General features: G+C 38.9%; 1 protein-coding gene and 1 long non-coding RNA gene across 3 annotated transcripts in view; both read right to left on the reverse strand.

Annotated features, from left to right (window-relative positions):
- The window catches only part of mcama (melanoma cell adhesion molecule a), a 69918-nt gene extending 65062 nt beyond the window's left edge, over positions 1 to 4856 (reverse strand). For both annotated transcript variants that reach the window (XM_042498564.1, XM_042498563.1), the window contains exons 1-3: positions 4818 to 4856; positions 3142 to 3283; positions 1116 to 1256 (exon numbers count right to left, since the gene is read on the reverse strand). In XM_042498564.1, coding sequence (XP_042354498.1) covers positions 1116 to 1173 — 58 coding nt within the window. In that variant the 5' untranslated portion in view covers positions 1174 to 1256; positions 3142 to 3283; positions 4818 to 4856. The remainder of the gene's footprint in view (positions 1 to 1115; positions 1257 to 3141; positions 3284 to 4817) is intronic.
- A 2062-nt stretch (positions 4857 to 6918) lies between these two features.
- On the reverse strand, positions 6919 to 16839 carry LOC121952116. The gene is made up of 4 exons (XR_006106427.1): positions 16791 to 16839; positions 9044 to 9153; positions 8325 to 8648; positions 6919 to 6998 (listed from the first exon to the last, which is right to left on the reverse strand). It is a non-coding gene; the product is annotated as an uncharacterized LOC121952116 (long non-coding RNA).
- Positions 16840 to 18738: the final 1899 nt, after the last annotated feature.

An 18738-nucleotide genomic window follows, 5' to 3' on the forward strand; every position in this document is an offset into this window, starting at 1 on the left:
ACATGCAGTCACAGGTACTGTGCAAGTGTGAGTCCAGAACTCAGTAGCTACACTTCAATATCTATTAACCGAAGCTAAATGACAATATTCAACGTGACTGCATATTTTCCTCACATAGTGCAGCACTAATTTGGATTTTGGCTCTCTAGTACTGACCCAAAAAAGACATCTGAGGGTTTGACCTTGAACTCTCAGAAACTAGGATACACAATTTTTTACTGTTACTGCAACAATTTGGGAGAGCTAATCTTCAAATGAGTCAAGAATTTATTCTAGCATTAAAACTCCTAGAAGAGAACATATCCATAACAATGGTAAACCCAGACTGGTTCTCATAAATGCAGGTGTATAGACAGACACACACACACACACACACACACACAGAGAGAGAGAGAGAGAGAGAGAGAGAGAGAGAGAGAAACATATTGGCCATTACCCAGTTGCTCTGTCCTCTGTCTATAACCAGCCTCTTCCATCACATTTCTATTATTGTTTGTGTCAAACTGATGAAAAACATCACAAAGACTCAAAACCAACCTTGTCCTGATTTGAAAACTAAGTCTGGTCCTGCGGTTTGTGGTTCTTCAGATGTTTACAGCAGTCTTGTTAAACCTGTAATAACTTATAACCAAGACTCTGTCGCATAACAGTTTATGACACAAGCCTTTAAAAATACACCCGTCACATGCAAATGCGTGCTCATGCTGATCAGCTGCGTATGGAGGGTTAATTGACCCGTTAATTACGCGGTAATTAACTGCACCTTTAAATATTTTACAACTTTCAAGCGAAGATAACCATGAAAAAGTGTCAAATTAGTGCAAAACTACACAAATTCAACCTGCTCTTATTTCACTGTATGTAAATAAGCTTTCAAATTCGCAGCCGAAGCGAAAAGCAACTAACACGTGCCTAATTAACCAAAAAACACATTATATACAAAGAAAACTGTGCTCTGGTGGGTAAACTTTAAAAAGCTTGTTCGTGTCGGTAACATTTGGTAGGAGCATCCAAGAAAAGCCACGCGCTGTTTTCTCATTCAAAGTAAACGGCGGTGCTCCTTTACTTAAATGTTTTTTTTAAAAATGGCGAATTTAAATGTAGTTTTCACTCACCGCTCCAGCTGAGGAGGCACACGTGAAGAAACAGCGGTAGAAATTGCAGGAGAGCCATGTTGTGCTGCTTTTCGTATCCAGTCCGAAACACTCTGAAGTGGTGTGTCGACGAGAAGTTGCAGCCAGCAGACCCGGAGGAGACTGAGGAGAGGAGGAGGAGGAGGAGGAGGAGGAGGAGAGGGGAGGGCGCTCAATTAAAGTCTCAGTCTGGCGGGGTCCTCCTATTGTGGAGGCTTTCTGTGTGTGCAGCTTATCAGTGTTTTCTTATGCTACAAACTCCTAATTCACACGCAGATTTCTTCTGGGGTAGAAAGTCTTCAAGGTCACGATCATAAGCGCACCTTATCACTTCTCCACACCTTTTAGCCTGAACCACACGGCCTGTTGGCTGGATTTAACTGGGACACTTATTTTGCATTTTCATAGTGGCTGAAGGTGATAAATCCATTAACACATGAGCCTGAAATTCAATTTTCAAGTACTGCAGTAAGCTACATTTGGGAAATGTACTTATTTGCTTTTTACAATAAAAAATATGAAACCACTGTCATGTATCTGCAGCCAGCAGGAGGTTAGCAGAGCTTAGCAACAGTGGAGGATCCTCAGAGTACCAGAGGTCAAGATCTGACAAGTCCCAAGTCAAGTCCCGAGTCAAGACAGGCAAGACGCAAGTCAACTCCCAAGTCACGCATGACAAGTTCTGAGTCAAGTCCCAATTCAAGAGTAACAAGTCCCAAGTCAAGTCCTGAGTGAAGTCATAAGTCAAGCACGACAAGTCCCAAGTCAAAACTGACAAGTTCCAAGTCAAGTGAGGCAAGTCCAATGCCAATGTCAAAAGCCAATGTCCCAACAAGTCATTACATAGTCCTACACTTCACTAAATGTAATGCCATTTAAACAACTGACTAATAATATATTAACTTTAGCATTAAATGCTTTTTTAAAAGTTAATACACTTTTTTTAAAACAAGTGCAACTGAACTTATCATAAAAAGCTGTACTTTCATACCACAGTTTTTTATTTTATCACATTTGGGATTTTATAAAATTTTATTGATATCAATGCCATCATCAGTTGAGCTTATCAGTATTCTTTATTGATTCCCTTATTGATTCCTGACCAGTTTTCTCTATGGAAAAAAAACAGGTCTAAGCAGGTTTTCACCGCCAGCTGAACTGTTTTATTATGTATGGGTCTGAACACAGTGTCGAAACTAAGTAGAAAAAAAGGCCTGCGTGTGACTCAGGTGTGCAAAAACGCTGCTGCCTAACTGGTGTTTAGTTTGGAACTGGTTCTAAAAAAACTAGACTGTCTGTGTGGCGCCAATATTATAATATCAGCATATTTACTGTTTCCGCCCGTACTTTCATTACCATTTTAAAGATATTACAATGAACTATTTTGTCATCTTTGTTCATGAAAATAGGGTTCAGTTAGCATACAACAGAGAAACAATGGAACAACAAAAATAAAGAATTCCTTTCCTTTTATGGACCAAAATTGCTTGTTGATAAGTCATAGTGGATGTAGTGTAGTGGATATTGTGAACACGTTTACAAAACAGCTCAAGACGCATCTGCAGACTTACATTTGTTTTGTTTTGTTAATTTATATGTCATATTTTGATTTTTTTTTTTTTTTGCAATGAACTTTGTGATGTATGATCTATAGAAGATACAACAAAAATAAACCTTCTGTAATTATGATACAAGCCATTGCACAAATCACAAACTACCATTTTGGAAAGTACTTGATAAATTCTAAATCAGCAAGCAACCAATGAAGACCACCACCACTAAAATCAACCACTTTTAGATCATCTAGCAGTGATAAAAACCTTAACCATCATTTAATTTTTTTTTTAAACTTCCAGCTGTTTCTAACTCGCCCACACATTCTCCCCAGGAAACATGTAATCTAATTAATATTCTTCTTCTTATGAAGCAACCATGACAATATTAATATTCTTTCAACACAACAGCCATGATGCAGAAAACACAGTTTAGGTTAGCAGAGGTTACATACGCTGGACTTCCTCCAGTAAAGCGAGCAGGCTTCTGGTGTTTCCATCACAGACTGTGGAGTCACTTTGGCTAACAGCTGCAGCAGAGACGCTTCCTGCAGTCGGTCACCCAGCTGTCCAGCTCCGTCATACATGAGCCTACAGCTGTGGACACGGGACAGGTATTAGACATGGAGACCAACATCTCGTGGTTGCAGAACATTTATAGCTGACTATAGGTTTACCACAGAGAGCCTCCAGACGTGCAGTATGTGGGGCAGGGGTCATGTTATGAAACTGTGACACTGTGATTTTCATTTTCCTTCCAGCTGCTACAAACATATCAGACAGTGGTGGAATGTAAATAAGTACATTTACTTATGTACAAATTTATGGTACTTTTTTAAAAATGTCATGTCACTTTCTGCTTCTACTACACTACACTTGTACACACAGTGTAAATATTATACTTATAATACCACTGCATTTATTTGATAACCTTAGTTTCTTTAGAAATCAAGGTTTTTGCACACAAACAATATGAAAATATAAAAATGCAGCTGAAATGATCACTGATTGATTAGGAAATTAAGAACCCCCCACTGAGGTCTGGGCTATGCCCCCAGTGTCCTCAAATTCTAGCAACACCCCTGCTAGTAACAGAGCATTTTTACAGAGTGGTATAACTACTTAAGTAACAGATCTGAATACTTCCTCCTCTGCTGGTATCAGGCAGGCTTTTACAGGTGTTTTAAAGGTATAAGCATTATTGGAAATTAATCTGAGGGCAGCCGGGATTGAAAACCATCCTGAGTATTTGTTCTTGGACCCTCAATTCAGATACGAAAAAAACCCAAAACAAAACAACAACAAAAACAATCCTAAACAAAGGAAAAAATGGAAGAAACCTCAGAAAAAGCAGCTGAAGAGGATCCTTCTCTTCTCTACAGACAAAAGATCAAGAGGAAAACCTTTGTGGCATGTGACCATCTAAATTTTAATTTTCTACTTATTTGAAGGATTTTTTTTAAGGCGTGAAGATGACAGTAGATCCAGGATTCCACAACAAAAAAAGGAAAAATTAGAGAAAAGTGAAAAACGTTGTTACCTCTCATTCACTAATTAGACTAATAAGACTCTTCAGGTTTGTTTTAAGTCTGGAAGTCTGGACTCCAGGTCGGAGGAATCAGTACTCAGTACAATCAGTACAATCTGAGCCCTGTTTCTTGATTTTACACTATACGGCACCTTTATGAATAATAACACAATCAGCCTTTTGTCAACATAAAATAAACATAATGTGAGCTTGACACTGAAAGGAGGACAGCAGCAGCTGCACAGATGTGAAAAAGTGTATCTTTCACCTCATATCAGGGAATATTTGGTTTGGATTTGAGCCAAATTTTCTCTCAACTTTGGAGGAAGCCATCTCTCACATGAAATCTATCTACCTCTTACTCATGAGGCGTGATTCTGACCAGGCTTCTCCTAAAACGGTTTTTGTTCCCCAACTGTCAGCCCACACATTCACTCCTTTGTTAAAACCAGCAGCTCAGTGTCCACAGGCCCTGAAGCACACCGTAGATACCCCTGCTGCTGAAGAATCAGATGAACAAACATCAACAGAGTTTAAATGTTCTGTGTAATGTTTAAGAAAAACTTCACCTACAAAACAACCATTTGTATATCAGTTATTTACCTCGTGTGGAATTGGAGAAGAAAACTTTGTCTTTCTGCCGAGAGGGTAAAATCCTAAAAAAAAAACCAAAAAAAACAACGGACATTCTTCATGAAGTGAAATAAACAGCTACTGGTAGCAAGGTAGCTAAACTATAACCTATGGGGAAAAAAGCTGTGCATGAGACCATTTATACATAAGTGTTTTAAATTTTATAGTTTTAGTGTAATTTAATGTGTTTGGGAAGTACTAAACATACAACTAGATAAATGAGCCTTGGGTTATACCTCTTGAGTTGTGTTAGGGTTTTGAAAATTGATGCTTTGGTATAGTTTACTTCAATTTATTTAGATTTTTGTTTTACTTTTTTTCAGACAACAAATCCTAATGCAACAGTAAACATGATATCTAAGGAAGCTGCAAATATAACAGCTTGTATATCTAACAAATTAGTGCCAAGCGAATGGCGTTGTCACGTTACATAGTTAACGTTAAGTTATGAAGGTTGGGTTTAAGAAGATAAAAATAGTGGTTTAGAATAACTCAAAGTTCACTTGGTTTCACACAGGACACAAACACTGGTCTATTGGGGTAAAGTCCTGTGTTTGTTTGACCCATACCATTCCCAATGACGTGGGTTACATACGGATTGTGGTGCTTTACTTTTCATACAAAAAGTGCCTCAGAACAGCCTGTTCTTGTTCTTGTTCACCATCCAGGCATGCGTAAAAAACAAAGTTTCCTTAACGAATTAAAGGTGTGTACTTGATATAAAAATGATCATTTTGCTGGTGAAGTAGCGACTTTTCTCTAACACTTTCTCACTGACTCCTTCTGCAACCTTCTGAGGATTTTCTGTCCCTAAATCTCATTTCTCAACCAGTGTTTTACTTCTTTTGCAGCTTTCCTCTATTTCTTCTGTCTAATTCCCCCTGCACTGCAGTCATTCCACTCTAACTCTGCTGCTGTCCTGCGGAGGGTGTGGACAGGCATGTGCTACAGCTATGACAGATGGTGCGACCAGCCTCTTCTCCTCTTCACCTGCCACATAAGAGAGGAGCTTCACCGGACAGCATAACATGCCGGAAATTCATGCTACGCCCTCACAATAACACCCCCCTCTGTGCAGGCGCCCTGACAAACCATGCGCTCTCATAACTCAACTTCAGCTCGACTTTTTTCTTTTACTTTGTAACTAGAAGATCAAGTCTTTCACCTCTTTAAGCTCCTCCTCTGATCCATACTTACCTTAAAAAAATGCTCATATTTTTGAAAAAAGATAAAAATCTAAAATTATTATTATTATTTAATATTAATGTATTGTGTTGGTTATTTGTGTTTTTTTTATTTGTAATATTTCCATTAATTCCATTAATTAAAAGCATGATTACATTTTTTCCTTTGTTTAATTTTTTTAGATATTTTATTTTTATTAGTTTAAAAAAAATAGTTTTAGTAGCACGGGTAGTAGCAGTAGCAGCAATAGCAGTAGTACCCCTAAAATTATTATCAGTATTATTATTGCAAGTATTGACACAAAGTTAGGTTTTTAGCATCAACATGTTAATGTCAAATTATTGCTCCCATGTTGAAAGTTACATACCTTACAAATAATATGTAGAAAATAAAATATTTAGAAAACTAAACTAACATAAAAAGCAACTTTAGCATTGTTACAGGGTCATTTTTTTAAGCTACTCAAAATAATTTGACAAGGAAAGTAAAGCATTATTTTTTGTACTTGGTAACTTAAGTAAGTACTTCTCACACAGGAGCTTTTGAAAATGCTACAGTAGCATTTTAATCAGAAACAGTATTGCAGTTGTAGTCACTGGGAATGATGTGATATTGCAGTCAAAATCTACAGTATATTTGTCTCTTGAACTCTTGCAGATGTGAAGGTTGGGCCACACAAATATCGCTGGATTTGGAAGTGAAGTCTGTTTTATGTGAGAGTGGAAAGAAAGTCACAAGCTCGTGTGAAAAAGTCTTTGAAGTGGGCAGAAATCCCAAACCCCATCTGAAATCCCTCTTTTCCCCTGTAATGGAGAGGAGAGGCAGAAAAAAGATGACTCCCTTCTGCCAAATCTTTCTTCTGTATTTTTAAATCAGCTGGGCCTCTTTGTGAAATCCCTTCCCCCCTTACCTTTTTCTTAATTCTTCTTTCTCTTTATTTCAGTCATCCCTGCTGCTGTTGTGACGCTGGAAAATAAAAAGAGATTTAATAATCAGACTTACTTAAAATACACACATGTTCTGTACATGTAATCATGAATAAATAAATAAATCCTGACATTGAAAGTACCCTGAAAAGTGAAGTACATTGTGCTCTGACTCTCAACAATTAAAGGGAATTCTAACTGGGAAAAGTTTCAGCTGGACACAATCTGCAAAAACACATAAATCTTACATACTGTTCCTTTAATATGACCAAATTAGTGAATGAATATGATTTTCATGACATCAGTCCCTATTCGACTTTCCATTCAAAGTCTGTAATGATCTCACTGTGTTGTAGTTTTGTAGTTAGCGGCAGAGTCCACCTTTCCTGGAAATTCACTGTGTTTGCCACTAACCTTGCTGACAGCGACTGCTCATTAAAAATAAATCTACAACGAAAGGTATTCTCATTTTTTGTATTTTTTTGGTAGCAGATCAGTTTTACATATTGCAGGGAGTAATGAAAAAAAGAAACAGATCGTACACATGGAGCTGTTAGACGACAAGCTGCAGACCTCCATCATTTAAAGTTACCAGCAAGGAAACGAATAGCTTTCACTGTGCCCTGGCACAAAGGCAAAGGTTTTATGTTAACATTGGGGGCGGACATGTATGAATTGGGGAGTTGGGAGGGGTCCTCTACCAGAAAAATTTCCTGTACTCTGGTGAGTTTTTATGCACCAATTTGTGCCTTTTTGGCATAAAATGTATGGTATAAATGCCTTTAATTTTGTCATAATAAAAGTCTTCTGCTACTTTTTTGTTGTTATTAAGGGGACAAATTTACATGTTCTCTATATTAGGGTGATGTGTTCCCTGCCTCCCCCCAAAATCTACTCCTATTCCCCCGCATGATGGGGGAAAAAATATTTTTAACTTACTTAATTAAAATAATGTGTGTTTGTTTGACTGCACTGTCATTAAAAGAAGCTTTTCTGTTGTATTTCTGATAAAGGAGTGGCTGAAGGATAATATCATAACATACTGTCACCTATCGTGAGAGGACAAGTATCCTAACTGAGTAATTTCAGCTTTTCTTCATTTCTTTGAAACAAAAGAGAAATAAGTAGGTCTACATATAATCTTAAAAAGTATACACCAAGTGTTTGCACTTATGTGAAGCTGGGGAGTCAAAATGGTCAAAAAACAATGCATCAAAGATAACGATACAAATATGTAGATTTATATCTCCTTGTATGCAACAAACTCCAAAATCATTGCATCATCATGCAGCTGATTGTGTGGCAACAGAGATACATACAGTCCAGACGGTTATTAACAGTGATTTGTCAAAGATTATAAGCTTACAGGTAGGCCGGTAAAAGTTTGGTTCAGGTTCAGATCCAGGTCCACATCCAGGTCCAGATGGCTGCATAGGAAGGCACAAAGCAAGAAACTGACAGGGAATGAGTGTCAAGGGCTGATGGGGGGAAATGGAAACAGGTTAGCAGGTGAATGAGAGAGTCAGGTGACTGGGACAGGTGGGGAAGTCTGAGGGCATCTGGTGGATGGATGGAGAATGGCAATGCACGACGGTGAGGTTAGTGAGGAAGTAGCTGTGGACAGGAGGCTTTTCTCACTTCTGTTTGGACATCAGTTCTTTTCCTCGCCTCCTCTACTTTTGTCTCTCACCTGGTGGAGGAGGCAAGAAAAATGCACGAGAAGTGATGAGTTGAGGCAACAGACATTTAACAAAATGAGACATCCGTTTCTTGGAGAAGCCAGGGTTTGCTTGTTTTTTCAGTTTTAAAAGCAACATCATTTAACCCTTTGAAACCTAAACAAATTGGCTTCAATTCTTCAAGAATTCTTCCTGAATTGAAGCAACTTTTTTAAAAAGTGCCAAAAAATAGCAAGAAATTAGCAGAAAGTTACATAAAAATGACCTCAAAATAAGAAACAAAAAAAGTGAAGAAAACATATACAAGCAAGAAAATGACTTTATGAAAGAGTGAAAATGAAGTCAGTCCTATATGATGCCTTTTTTTACATCATGGGTGCTGAAAAGACTTTCGCAAACAACACACCTCTGTATTAACGCTCACTGCTCCTCCGGCATGCCTCCCGTATCCTCGCTCCTTTAGGTGCATTTAAGTGAATTGAGACTTCCTTCCAGATGGTAAGCTGTTATCGATTTCTGGGTCACAGGCAGGACAACGGGAAGAAAGGAGGCACAAAACAGAGAAATGAGAAAAGGTAAGGGACTGAATGGCAGACTGAGTAAATAAAAAAATGACAGGATCCTACATTTCCCATGATACAATTTGATCGTGTACATTTTTAAGATCCTCCCTGCTTGACCTGTATGTATAAAATCAAATGCTTCTTTTATGTTATGACCATCATTTCATATCTTGAAACAATGATGACAGTCTAAGCGGCTTTTGTTCTTACTGCTGCTTTGAAAATCAGACTTACATCTAACATGACCCCTTTTTACAAAGTCTTCCTGACAGGATTTCATGTATCTGCAGTGTATCATATCCATGAATATTACACAGCTGTAACTGTGGTGGCTTTGAGCTGTTCAAAGTACAAAAGAAATGAAATCCAGGCTCCTCTGTAGGCCAATATAGAGGTAATCGTTGAATGGCATAAAAAAAATCTTTGAAGTAGTCACAAGATATTCAACTGCAGTTCATTATCATCGTCATACCCGTCCCTGCAGCCTGAAACGAGCCCACACACTGGCTGCTCTGCTCACACAGATTGGGGGCAGAGTGTTTCACCACAGGGATGCCAGACAAAGTCAAGGACCGATGGTTTGGACAGACTCTGTCAGAGAAAGGGGTGGGACAGTAAGAAAGGCCATTCACCAGAGAAAGAAATGCCAGGGGGCTTCAAGGGCACGCTCCCCCATTTGTGAAACAGGATTTTAATAACTTGTTTATTCTGGAAAAAAAGATCTAGGTCTTTAATGTCTTATAGAAAATTACAGCAATCACACTAACAAGCCTCCAAATGGGAACAGGAGGATTGCTCTACCAGAAACTACATCATTGGACAGACTCTTTTGTGTGTATTAACCATTTTGCATGAATGGATTACTTAGAAAGCCTACCAGGCACAGGCTCAGGGGCCCAAAAAGTCAGGGGGCCACCTGGCCTTCACTTGCAGAATGTCACTCAAATTAACATTAACAACGGTCGACCCAAAAGAGACTCAAAAATACCTTAACAAGGGTGCCTGGTGGCTCAGTGGATAGAGCGGTGCTCCATATACAGAGGTTGTGTATAACTAATAATAACTACAAACATACACAGAACTACCAAAAAAAAGACACAGAATTACCTCAAAGAGATACAAAATAACTACAAAAAGACAACAAGTGACCTCAAATGACCAAAAAAGATATGAAATTATTTCAAAGAGGAACATAACAACTAATGAAGATGCAGTATTACCTCATTAATTAAAAAAGACACAAAATTCCCTTAAAGAGACACAAAACAACAAGAAGACACAAAATGTCCACTAAGAGACACGACATTACTAAAGAAAGACTTTTTTACCCAAAAGAGACACAAAACAACAAGACTAAAAAAAAGATACATGACCTTAAAGAGACATAAAACAAAAACAAGGAGACATAAAATGACCACAAAGAGACACAAAACCATCACAAAGTCTGTGTGTCCTGTTCCCCCTTATAATCTGTCTATCTAAGTAGGTATACAGTTTGGAAATAGCATTGAAAAAAAGTAAGAGGCTACTTTGGTCAAGTTTTGCAGTTTCAGCTGAGTTGAGCTACCAGTTTGTCCCAGTGGCCAACGGCAGTACTGCAACTAAAATGTCCTCTGTGGCCCCAAAAGTATTTCCCCATCAGAGACGTCTGTAAAACTCTGACAGGACAGAAGAAATCCTCCATGTCCTGCAGCAGTTTAAGGAAATTCAAAGATGAGGTGATTAGGCTAGCGTACAATTCAGAAACTTTACCCAGACTGCAGTCCTAGGAGCCAAAAAAGTGCACTTTCTGCATCCTTATCACTCCCACTGCAGTATGAACTGGGCAATTGAAACATTTTGATTAAACTCTCTCTTATCAGGTCCACTATGTTTTGCTGAGGCCCCATTTCCAAATCATGCAGGCAAAGCTCATCTTGTAGCGGCACAATGCATCACCCAGGAAGACCTTCAGTGTTTGGCTGCAGACAGTAGAAAACAATAGTGATAAAAATCTGCCTGGCTGGACCTTTGACTGTACAGTATATTACCATGACAGTTGTGTTTATTGCTGTAGTGATTATAGCACAACTGAAAAGACCTTGTGATGTAGCGGCCTCATCACTGTTGTATTAGAACACTGTGAAATTGTATATTTACTGCTGGAAATTGGCCATGAACTAAAAGGGAAAATCCAATTAAAGTTTTTGACACAAAAAAACCTAAAAAAGTTTTTTTGCCATATTATTTCACACTTACTGCATGCCGTGAGCAATCCCCAGAAAAGGATGTGTTTTATTTTTGCTTTTTTTCACAGTTAATTTAATGCTGCATTAAATATGTGTGTACCAAGGAGTCAAAGCTCAAAACACAAGAAGAATCAATGGAAATAATGTAGTTTGACAACATAAATTTTGTCATGTAAAGAATTCAGCCACGACAGCTGATGGATGCAATTTGCATAAACAAATTAAGTAATTCAAGGTTAATATGATTAACTTTTAAACTAGAATTAGTAAAGCTGTCAGCTTCTGTATAAGTTTTTCATCCTGATATCTTGTTCGGTTTATGATTCAAGTTCCTCTGTACTAACCGGGTCTGTTATATGTTTTATCATTGGTTTATTCACAAAGGCCACAAAGAGACACAAAACAACTACAAAGAGATGAAAAACAGCTGCAAAGAGACTCACAAAAACTTCAGAAAGGGGCAAAACAATCCCAAAGACACAAAAAATGACCACAACAGGGGTGCAAAGCAAATACACAGGGACTCAAAATGACCACAAAGAGAAACAAAAAGATGCGGAACGACTACTAAAAGATGCCAAACAACTATAAAGTCTGGTGTCTTGCTCTTCGGGACCGTGTCTACCAAAGCATTTTTTTCCCGGCTGAAAACGCCGGGCGCTTCGTTCACACTTGGGCGCTCCTCAGAAAACACCTGGGAGCATAGGAGAGCATTTTGGAGATGCAGTGTATTTTTTCAGCTGAGAAGCTTTTGCTGCATCTGGTTGCTATGATACAGAATATCCGCCGAAGCAAACATGCCGGCATATGGTAGAGTACTTGCTTTGGATGAGGGGAAGGCTGAAGACTTCAGGGATAGAGGACGGACATGCTAGTCTGTGTAGGTTCATGAGAGGAAAAATATATATATAATATTTTTACACATTTTTCCTTCATTGTTGTTGTTGTTCAGTGCTTGTATATATCAGATATGGCAACTTGTCTTTGTGGCGGGTTGTGTTTCCCTCCTCCACTGTCACTAGGCAGCTGAAGTAACAGTCATGAGCACAGCATTTTTACACAAAGCTGAACATTTTTTCAACTCTTGGCACTCATTATATGTTTTTTTTTTCTACACTTTACCATACATCTCCTTGCCCTAAACCTAACCATCCATGCTGCTGTTGTCTAAACAAAACCACCTGCCACACCATCCTACCATGTGCATTCACTGACATCACAGTGGCATCCTGGAGCATAAACAACAGACGCAGAAAGATAACTAACTCGAAATATGTAGACGTGGAAGTCCACTGATGAAGCTGCAACATGTGACGAGTCGGGATAAGAACTTGTTGGGAGGAGAGGCGGTGGGGCCTTCTGCATGTCTGTGCCAAGGGGCCCATTGTGTCATAATCCAGCCACGTAAACAAGGACTCACATGCGCCAACATGCACACGCAGCCAGACCATCTAACAGCGAAGAACAGAGAAGCTCGGACTACAAAAGACACAGAGGGAGCATGATGCAATTACATAGCATGCAGAGCTTCTGTAAGATAAAAATATACATGTTCATTAATTCAACACAAAACATATAATATAAATTTAGATTATATTCAACCCTTACGTTTTCAATTCACCAAACATAACCTAAAAGAGTGAACTCTTGTCCGACACCACCCACAGCAGACGCTGAATAAATGAGCAGACAGTCAGAAGTGATCCTGAGGAACACAGAGAAAGAAAACCATGTGCCTTCACCTCAGCAGAGGTGAAATCTACAGAGCTGGAGGCTTACTGGAACAAGAATCATTAGATATACTCAGAATTTCTGATTAGATTATAGTCGGAGCATTGTGCGGTGTGGAGGCGTGTGTGTTTTTGTAAGGCAGAGGGCATAAATGGGTTATGGGACCTCGGGATGTTTTGGGGGAGGGAGTAACTGATTGTACCTCCTACCATTGCTCAGATCCTGTGACAGCGTTCGCCCTGAAGGAGACCGTCACGTTACCATTGACCCCTCAGAAAGATTGTTGCCATGGCCACAAGACGCCTTAATGAGCTAATGAATCACTCTGGCACACCTCAGCTTAGACACATCAGTGTCTCGTTGAGGGCACAGAGGGAGGGAGGGACGGGGCGGGGTCGGACTCCATATAGACACAGTACAGGGACCCAGGTGGCCAATTGTTCCCAAATGTAGTGAATCAAAATTTGGTCAGGGCAGCTCTTAATCACCAGCAGACAGCACACTTCACATCCATTCTTCTCTGATTACATTAACAGGACCTCGAGGACTCTGCCATGTATTTTCTACTCACATAATAAAGAGACTGTAACCACTTTTGTGTGTTGTGTGCTGCGGTATGTGGAAATCTCTGTAACATGTAAGAGACTTTCCCCATATACTCCATCTTTCACATAAATTATTCAGTCCTGCATTAATGATCACATCAACATTTTGGGGAAAGACGCTTGTTTGCTTTCTTTTTCCGAGAATGACATGAAAGGATCGATACCGCTCTCATGTCTGTGCTGCAGTGAGGATATGGTTAGCCTAGCTTAGCATAGAGACTAGAAGCAGAGCCTGGTTCTGGTCAAAATGATGTAAAATGCCTTTCAAACACTCCCAAAAGAATAAGAATGAGTAAGTATCTCACAAGTTATATGATATTTAGAGAAGCTGCAAAGAATAACTTGATGCCTATAGCGTCTTGCTCTTTTCTAGCTCCTATATTTAAATTGAGATCTAATCACAGCGCAGGCAGAATTAAGATAACAAGCACTTAATCTAAATGCAAAGCCTGTAAAATATGTAATTTCAATATAACATAGATAAAGACAAGTAGAGATTAGTGATAGTACTACAGATCTGTAGGGATTTACAGTGTTTTACATATGACTTGTGCACTGGCAGGGGAGAGATACAAAACAATGAGCCAAAGATGCTAAAAGAGGCTAAAAAAAACTGGCACAGGCTACAGAGCTGGAGGATAATTCAGTGGGTTCAGCACTACAGGCACAATTTGGTTCAGTACTTTTATGAAAAAAATATCACTTAATGTTGGATTAACACTTTCTTCAGTTAATACAAGTTTCTAAAGTACATTAAAAAAAAAAACATGTAAACCGCGAGGATTTTTCTCTGAACATTTTTCTCTAACAATAAACAGAGCGGCTTTAATGATGTGGCTCTTGAATGTTTACATGTGTTCAGTAATCCAGCAGAAATTTAATTCAGTACTAAAAAAACAGGGTTTGAACTGAAGAGCCGGAGCCTTCAGGCAGCTCTGATAAGGCGGCTTTAAATTCCCCCTTCTCAGCCGCATTATGACGGCAGCCGCTTTCAGCTGTTTGTAGCTCACAGACAAGAAATAAGAGCTTCACTGCGCTTTTCTGAGGAAGTTCTCACGGGCTGAAAACCTGCACTTAAAATTAGAATTTACTAAATGTAAGCAATGTCTTAAACAGGCGCGGTGACAGACCTTTTAACTCCTCACATACTAATGCGAGATACTGTTTCTTGTTTGTGCGTTGAAGGTATGTCGACGAGGGTCGAGTTCGGCCCCCTGTAACTTGACTGACAACTCCAAGTGCAGCGGCTAACGCTATTAACCTTAAGCCATTCAATCATCCAATCACATAAAAAAGTCAAGTGTGTAGCGTTCCCAGAGGTGTTAACTATTCACTGTGTTCACATTTTAAAATTATGGGGTCAGTTTCAGGCTACATGGTTCCCCTCAGGGTGCACATCAAAACTGTGTGTCATCAACCATTTCTATTCTGTATATTTGTCTTGTAAGTGGTCTCTCTGCAAGCATCACACATTCTTTTTAACCTCTTTTTGGGTCAGCTGAAAGAAGCTTTTATTCTTGACATTTATTGCAAGTGAAAGCCCATTGTTTTGTGCTGTTTTATTGTTATGCTTTTGGTTCAGTGTTGCAGCACTGTTTTGTTACCCCTCCTGTGCACCGCAGACAGCCATGACACAGCAGTGGCCTTATGCCCGCATTGTCCACTGTGGTTTTTATAGTGTGTCATGTTTTGCAGCTGCGAGCAACATGTTTGCACGTTTTATTTTTTTGCATTTAGTGTTTTAGTTTTGTGCAGTGAGCAATGCGTGAGTTGCATTGAGATACTTTTTTTCTTTTAATTTTAAACAGAATTTTATATTATTTCTAAATAATCATTTATTAAGCATCTCTTGTCCGCACTTTTACTATTTTTAATGGTGATTTTTATTTTTTTTTTTTTTAATCATTTCCTTTATGTAGTGATGCAGAAAATAACGGTGAGGAGGTCATCTGACTTCATCACAAACCTGCAATAACGCCACAATCTTTCCTGAACTGTAACCAACTGTTTTAGTCACCTAATTTTAACCTTAAACATGGTTTCCTTACTGTAACCTTGATGTTTCCTTCACCTCAGCAATGCTGCAGTTTTTATTGCAGATGTTGTAGAAAGCAAGAATTTAAAAATGGATGCAAAGAATGCAATTTAGGGCTTTACAGAATCGTCTGTCAGTTCAGCAAATACTGACCACACTGCCATTAAATTTGCAGTGGTAATCATATTCCCCCCACAGGATAAATCCTGGTGTTAAAGTTGACCTGCTGGCTCGCACTGACCCGTCCTCAGGTCAAATCATCCACTACAAGAAATATCAGATTCTAACAGCCATGAGATTTACTGACACACATTTACGTTCCCCGTCATTGTTTCCAATTTGGACACTCGAGAAGCTTTTCGGTGATCCCACCCTCAGGTTAAAAGGTCAACTGTGCATGGAATTTATCTCATAATGTAATGAGTAGATTGCAGTTAAAGGAGCTGGAAATATTCATTCTTTTGGTGCACACTTTATTTTACAGGTCTGTAGCTCTCTAATATTTTTTAAGTATGTTTCTTGGAGATAATTTTGTTACATTTTATAAAAATAACATTTTGCGTGTTCAGCTGACCACATACTGCTGTCATTATGTGTTACACTGAAGCACATAATTCAATCTCAACTAACTCCCCTCTTGCACATTTTTTTGTATCTGTGTTATACTGTTAACTTTTACATCCCATGGGCAATGGTTTCCACATTCCTGCACAACTGTACACTTTAAAATTTAAAACTTTAATTATTTTACATATTTACATATTGTTATATTCTTTTGTGAAACGTCTTAATTTTACTTTATATTATGTCTTTTTATTTTTGCAGTGTGTTTAATGTTATGCACTAAATGACCTAGTCAAGTTACTTTGCGAACATTTGTGATTCTGATTCTGACTAAGAGACTGAAATAATGTTGACAAGTTGATTAAGATTTATTGATCACAAGTCCAAGATGTGTTTGTAATCAGTAATAATAATAATAGTCACTTACCGAGCTCCTCCCCTGAAGCCTGAAGAACCCCAGTGAAGAGTTGAACCTCTGTGAAACAGAAAAAAAAACTGTTACATATTGTAAATCGAACCCTTATAAACCCGCAGGCCATAAAGCATTTGCTATAAGAAATTCTGTGATTCAGCAGAAAAACTTAAATAATTATTATATAACTTAATAGGCTATTTAAGGCTATTATTTGTGACAATTACCATGAACTTACAGTGCAGTTTGTGCAGTTTTTCTCATATCCCACCAAAAATATACTGAAGATGTATGTGAAATGTGAGGTCCGTCGTCAACAACGTTCAACATTTATCTGTACATAAAATAGATGTTATTTTAGCTGAGTGTGTTTCTTTTTTCATACTCCAGACCAAATAAAGTGTCAGTCTCATTTATGTACTCTTTTTTCTTTCTGTCCTAATTGTGAACGACAGGAACAACTCCTGTTTCCGCCTCCTCTGCGGAGTCAACACAGGTATAAACTCTGTCACGGTCGAAAGAACACGATGCATAATCTGTGTTACAAGTGTGTGTTTACTCACTGCAGCTTTGTTTTATTTGCTTGTTTACACCTAAGCTCAGCGTGGGGGCTTGTGATGATTTAAAAGGGAAACGGTAACCAGGGGAAACTGGAAATAGCAGCGACTAGCGCTCACCAACAATGGCTGCAGTGAAAGTAACAATGACATTAAATGGAGCTTTAGAAGGCTTTTTTAAACTCTGTTTTGTGCTGAAAAGATGGAAACAAAGGCAATAAACCGGATGTTGGGAAGAAAAGCTTTTCAACAAGGCAACACAAGGCGCGATGTGATATTTTAAACCTGTCACAGTGGGGGGGGGGGGGGGGGGGCGTGTGTGAACAATGTATTTTAGGCCTCCAGCATGTGCAATGCCCTGCAGCCTCTTGTTCTCTCATAGTCCTCAGTATTGTCAGCATCTGCTTCAATTAGTTTCTGCAGTCACATCTTAGCTTCTCGGCGTCAGCGCATTCGAAAGCAACCAATCTGTCCTCATTATATATGTGCTGGTTACAACTGTGACTCTGCAAGGTCGTGTCCTCTGTGTTGTTTCTGAGAGGATGGGGGTTTAAAGGCCTCAGTTTATATCAGATTTTTTATTTTTATTTCACTTTCTTTTGGCAAAGACTATTAAATTTGACTCCATTTTAATAAAGCGATTCAGTGACTCTCAACAACAATTATATTCCTGGCAGTGTGGAGGCAGCTTTGAATATGCATTTAGACCGTCATGAGGAAAACAACAATTCCAAAGTGTACTGAGGAGATTTGGAGAATCTGTGCCAAGGAGCACTGAAACTGTTCTCGAGACTCGTGGTGGGGCAAATTGTGTAAATTCACAGCGTAATTTTTAATTTTTCTGTTATATTTTTATAGATATTTTCATATTGAATGTCTCTCCAGGCCACACAGTGTCACCAGACCTACCTGGTGCTCCTTCTCTGCTGCTCTACACAAGGGCATTAGTTTCGTTTTAACACTGGGGGGGCCACAAAGGTCTTGGGGTCTTTCGCCATTTGGTTAGTGGCCCTACACGTCAAACTATGACCGACCGTCTAGTCACCACTCCAGGATCGGTTTTGGACGCCCAAAGATGGCATGTCATTGTACACTCATAACATGTCTTGTTTCTATTCAAAATAAACTTTAACATATTTTCACAGCAAAAGGTCTGTTTCAAAATAAACTAACAACTTTGGTGAAAATTTTGTTTCTAGTCCCTTCCTTAGGTTCAGGCAACAAAAGCGGTGGTTAGGTTTAGACAAAAAAACCATAATGTTAGCATGCTGCAATGTTATAAAAATAACTCGATTGACTTTTGGTTTCACACTGGACACAAACAGCTGGCTCACAGGTGACAGACTTGGGTTTGTTTGACCCATTCAACATCCCTGCCACCTGCTGTGTGTGGATTTCTAGGTCTT

Source organism: Plectropomus leopardus, chromosome 13, assembly GCF_008729295.1.
Source record: "Plectropomus leopardus isolate mb chromosome 13, YSFRI_Pleo_2.0, whole genome shotgun sequence".
NCBI lineage: Eukaryota > Metazoa > Chordata > Actinopteri > Perciformes > Serranidae > Plectropomus > Plectropomus leopardus.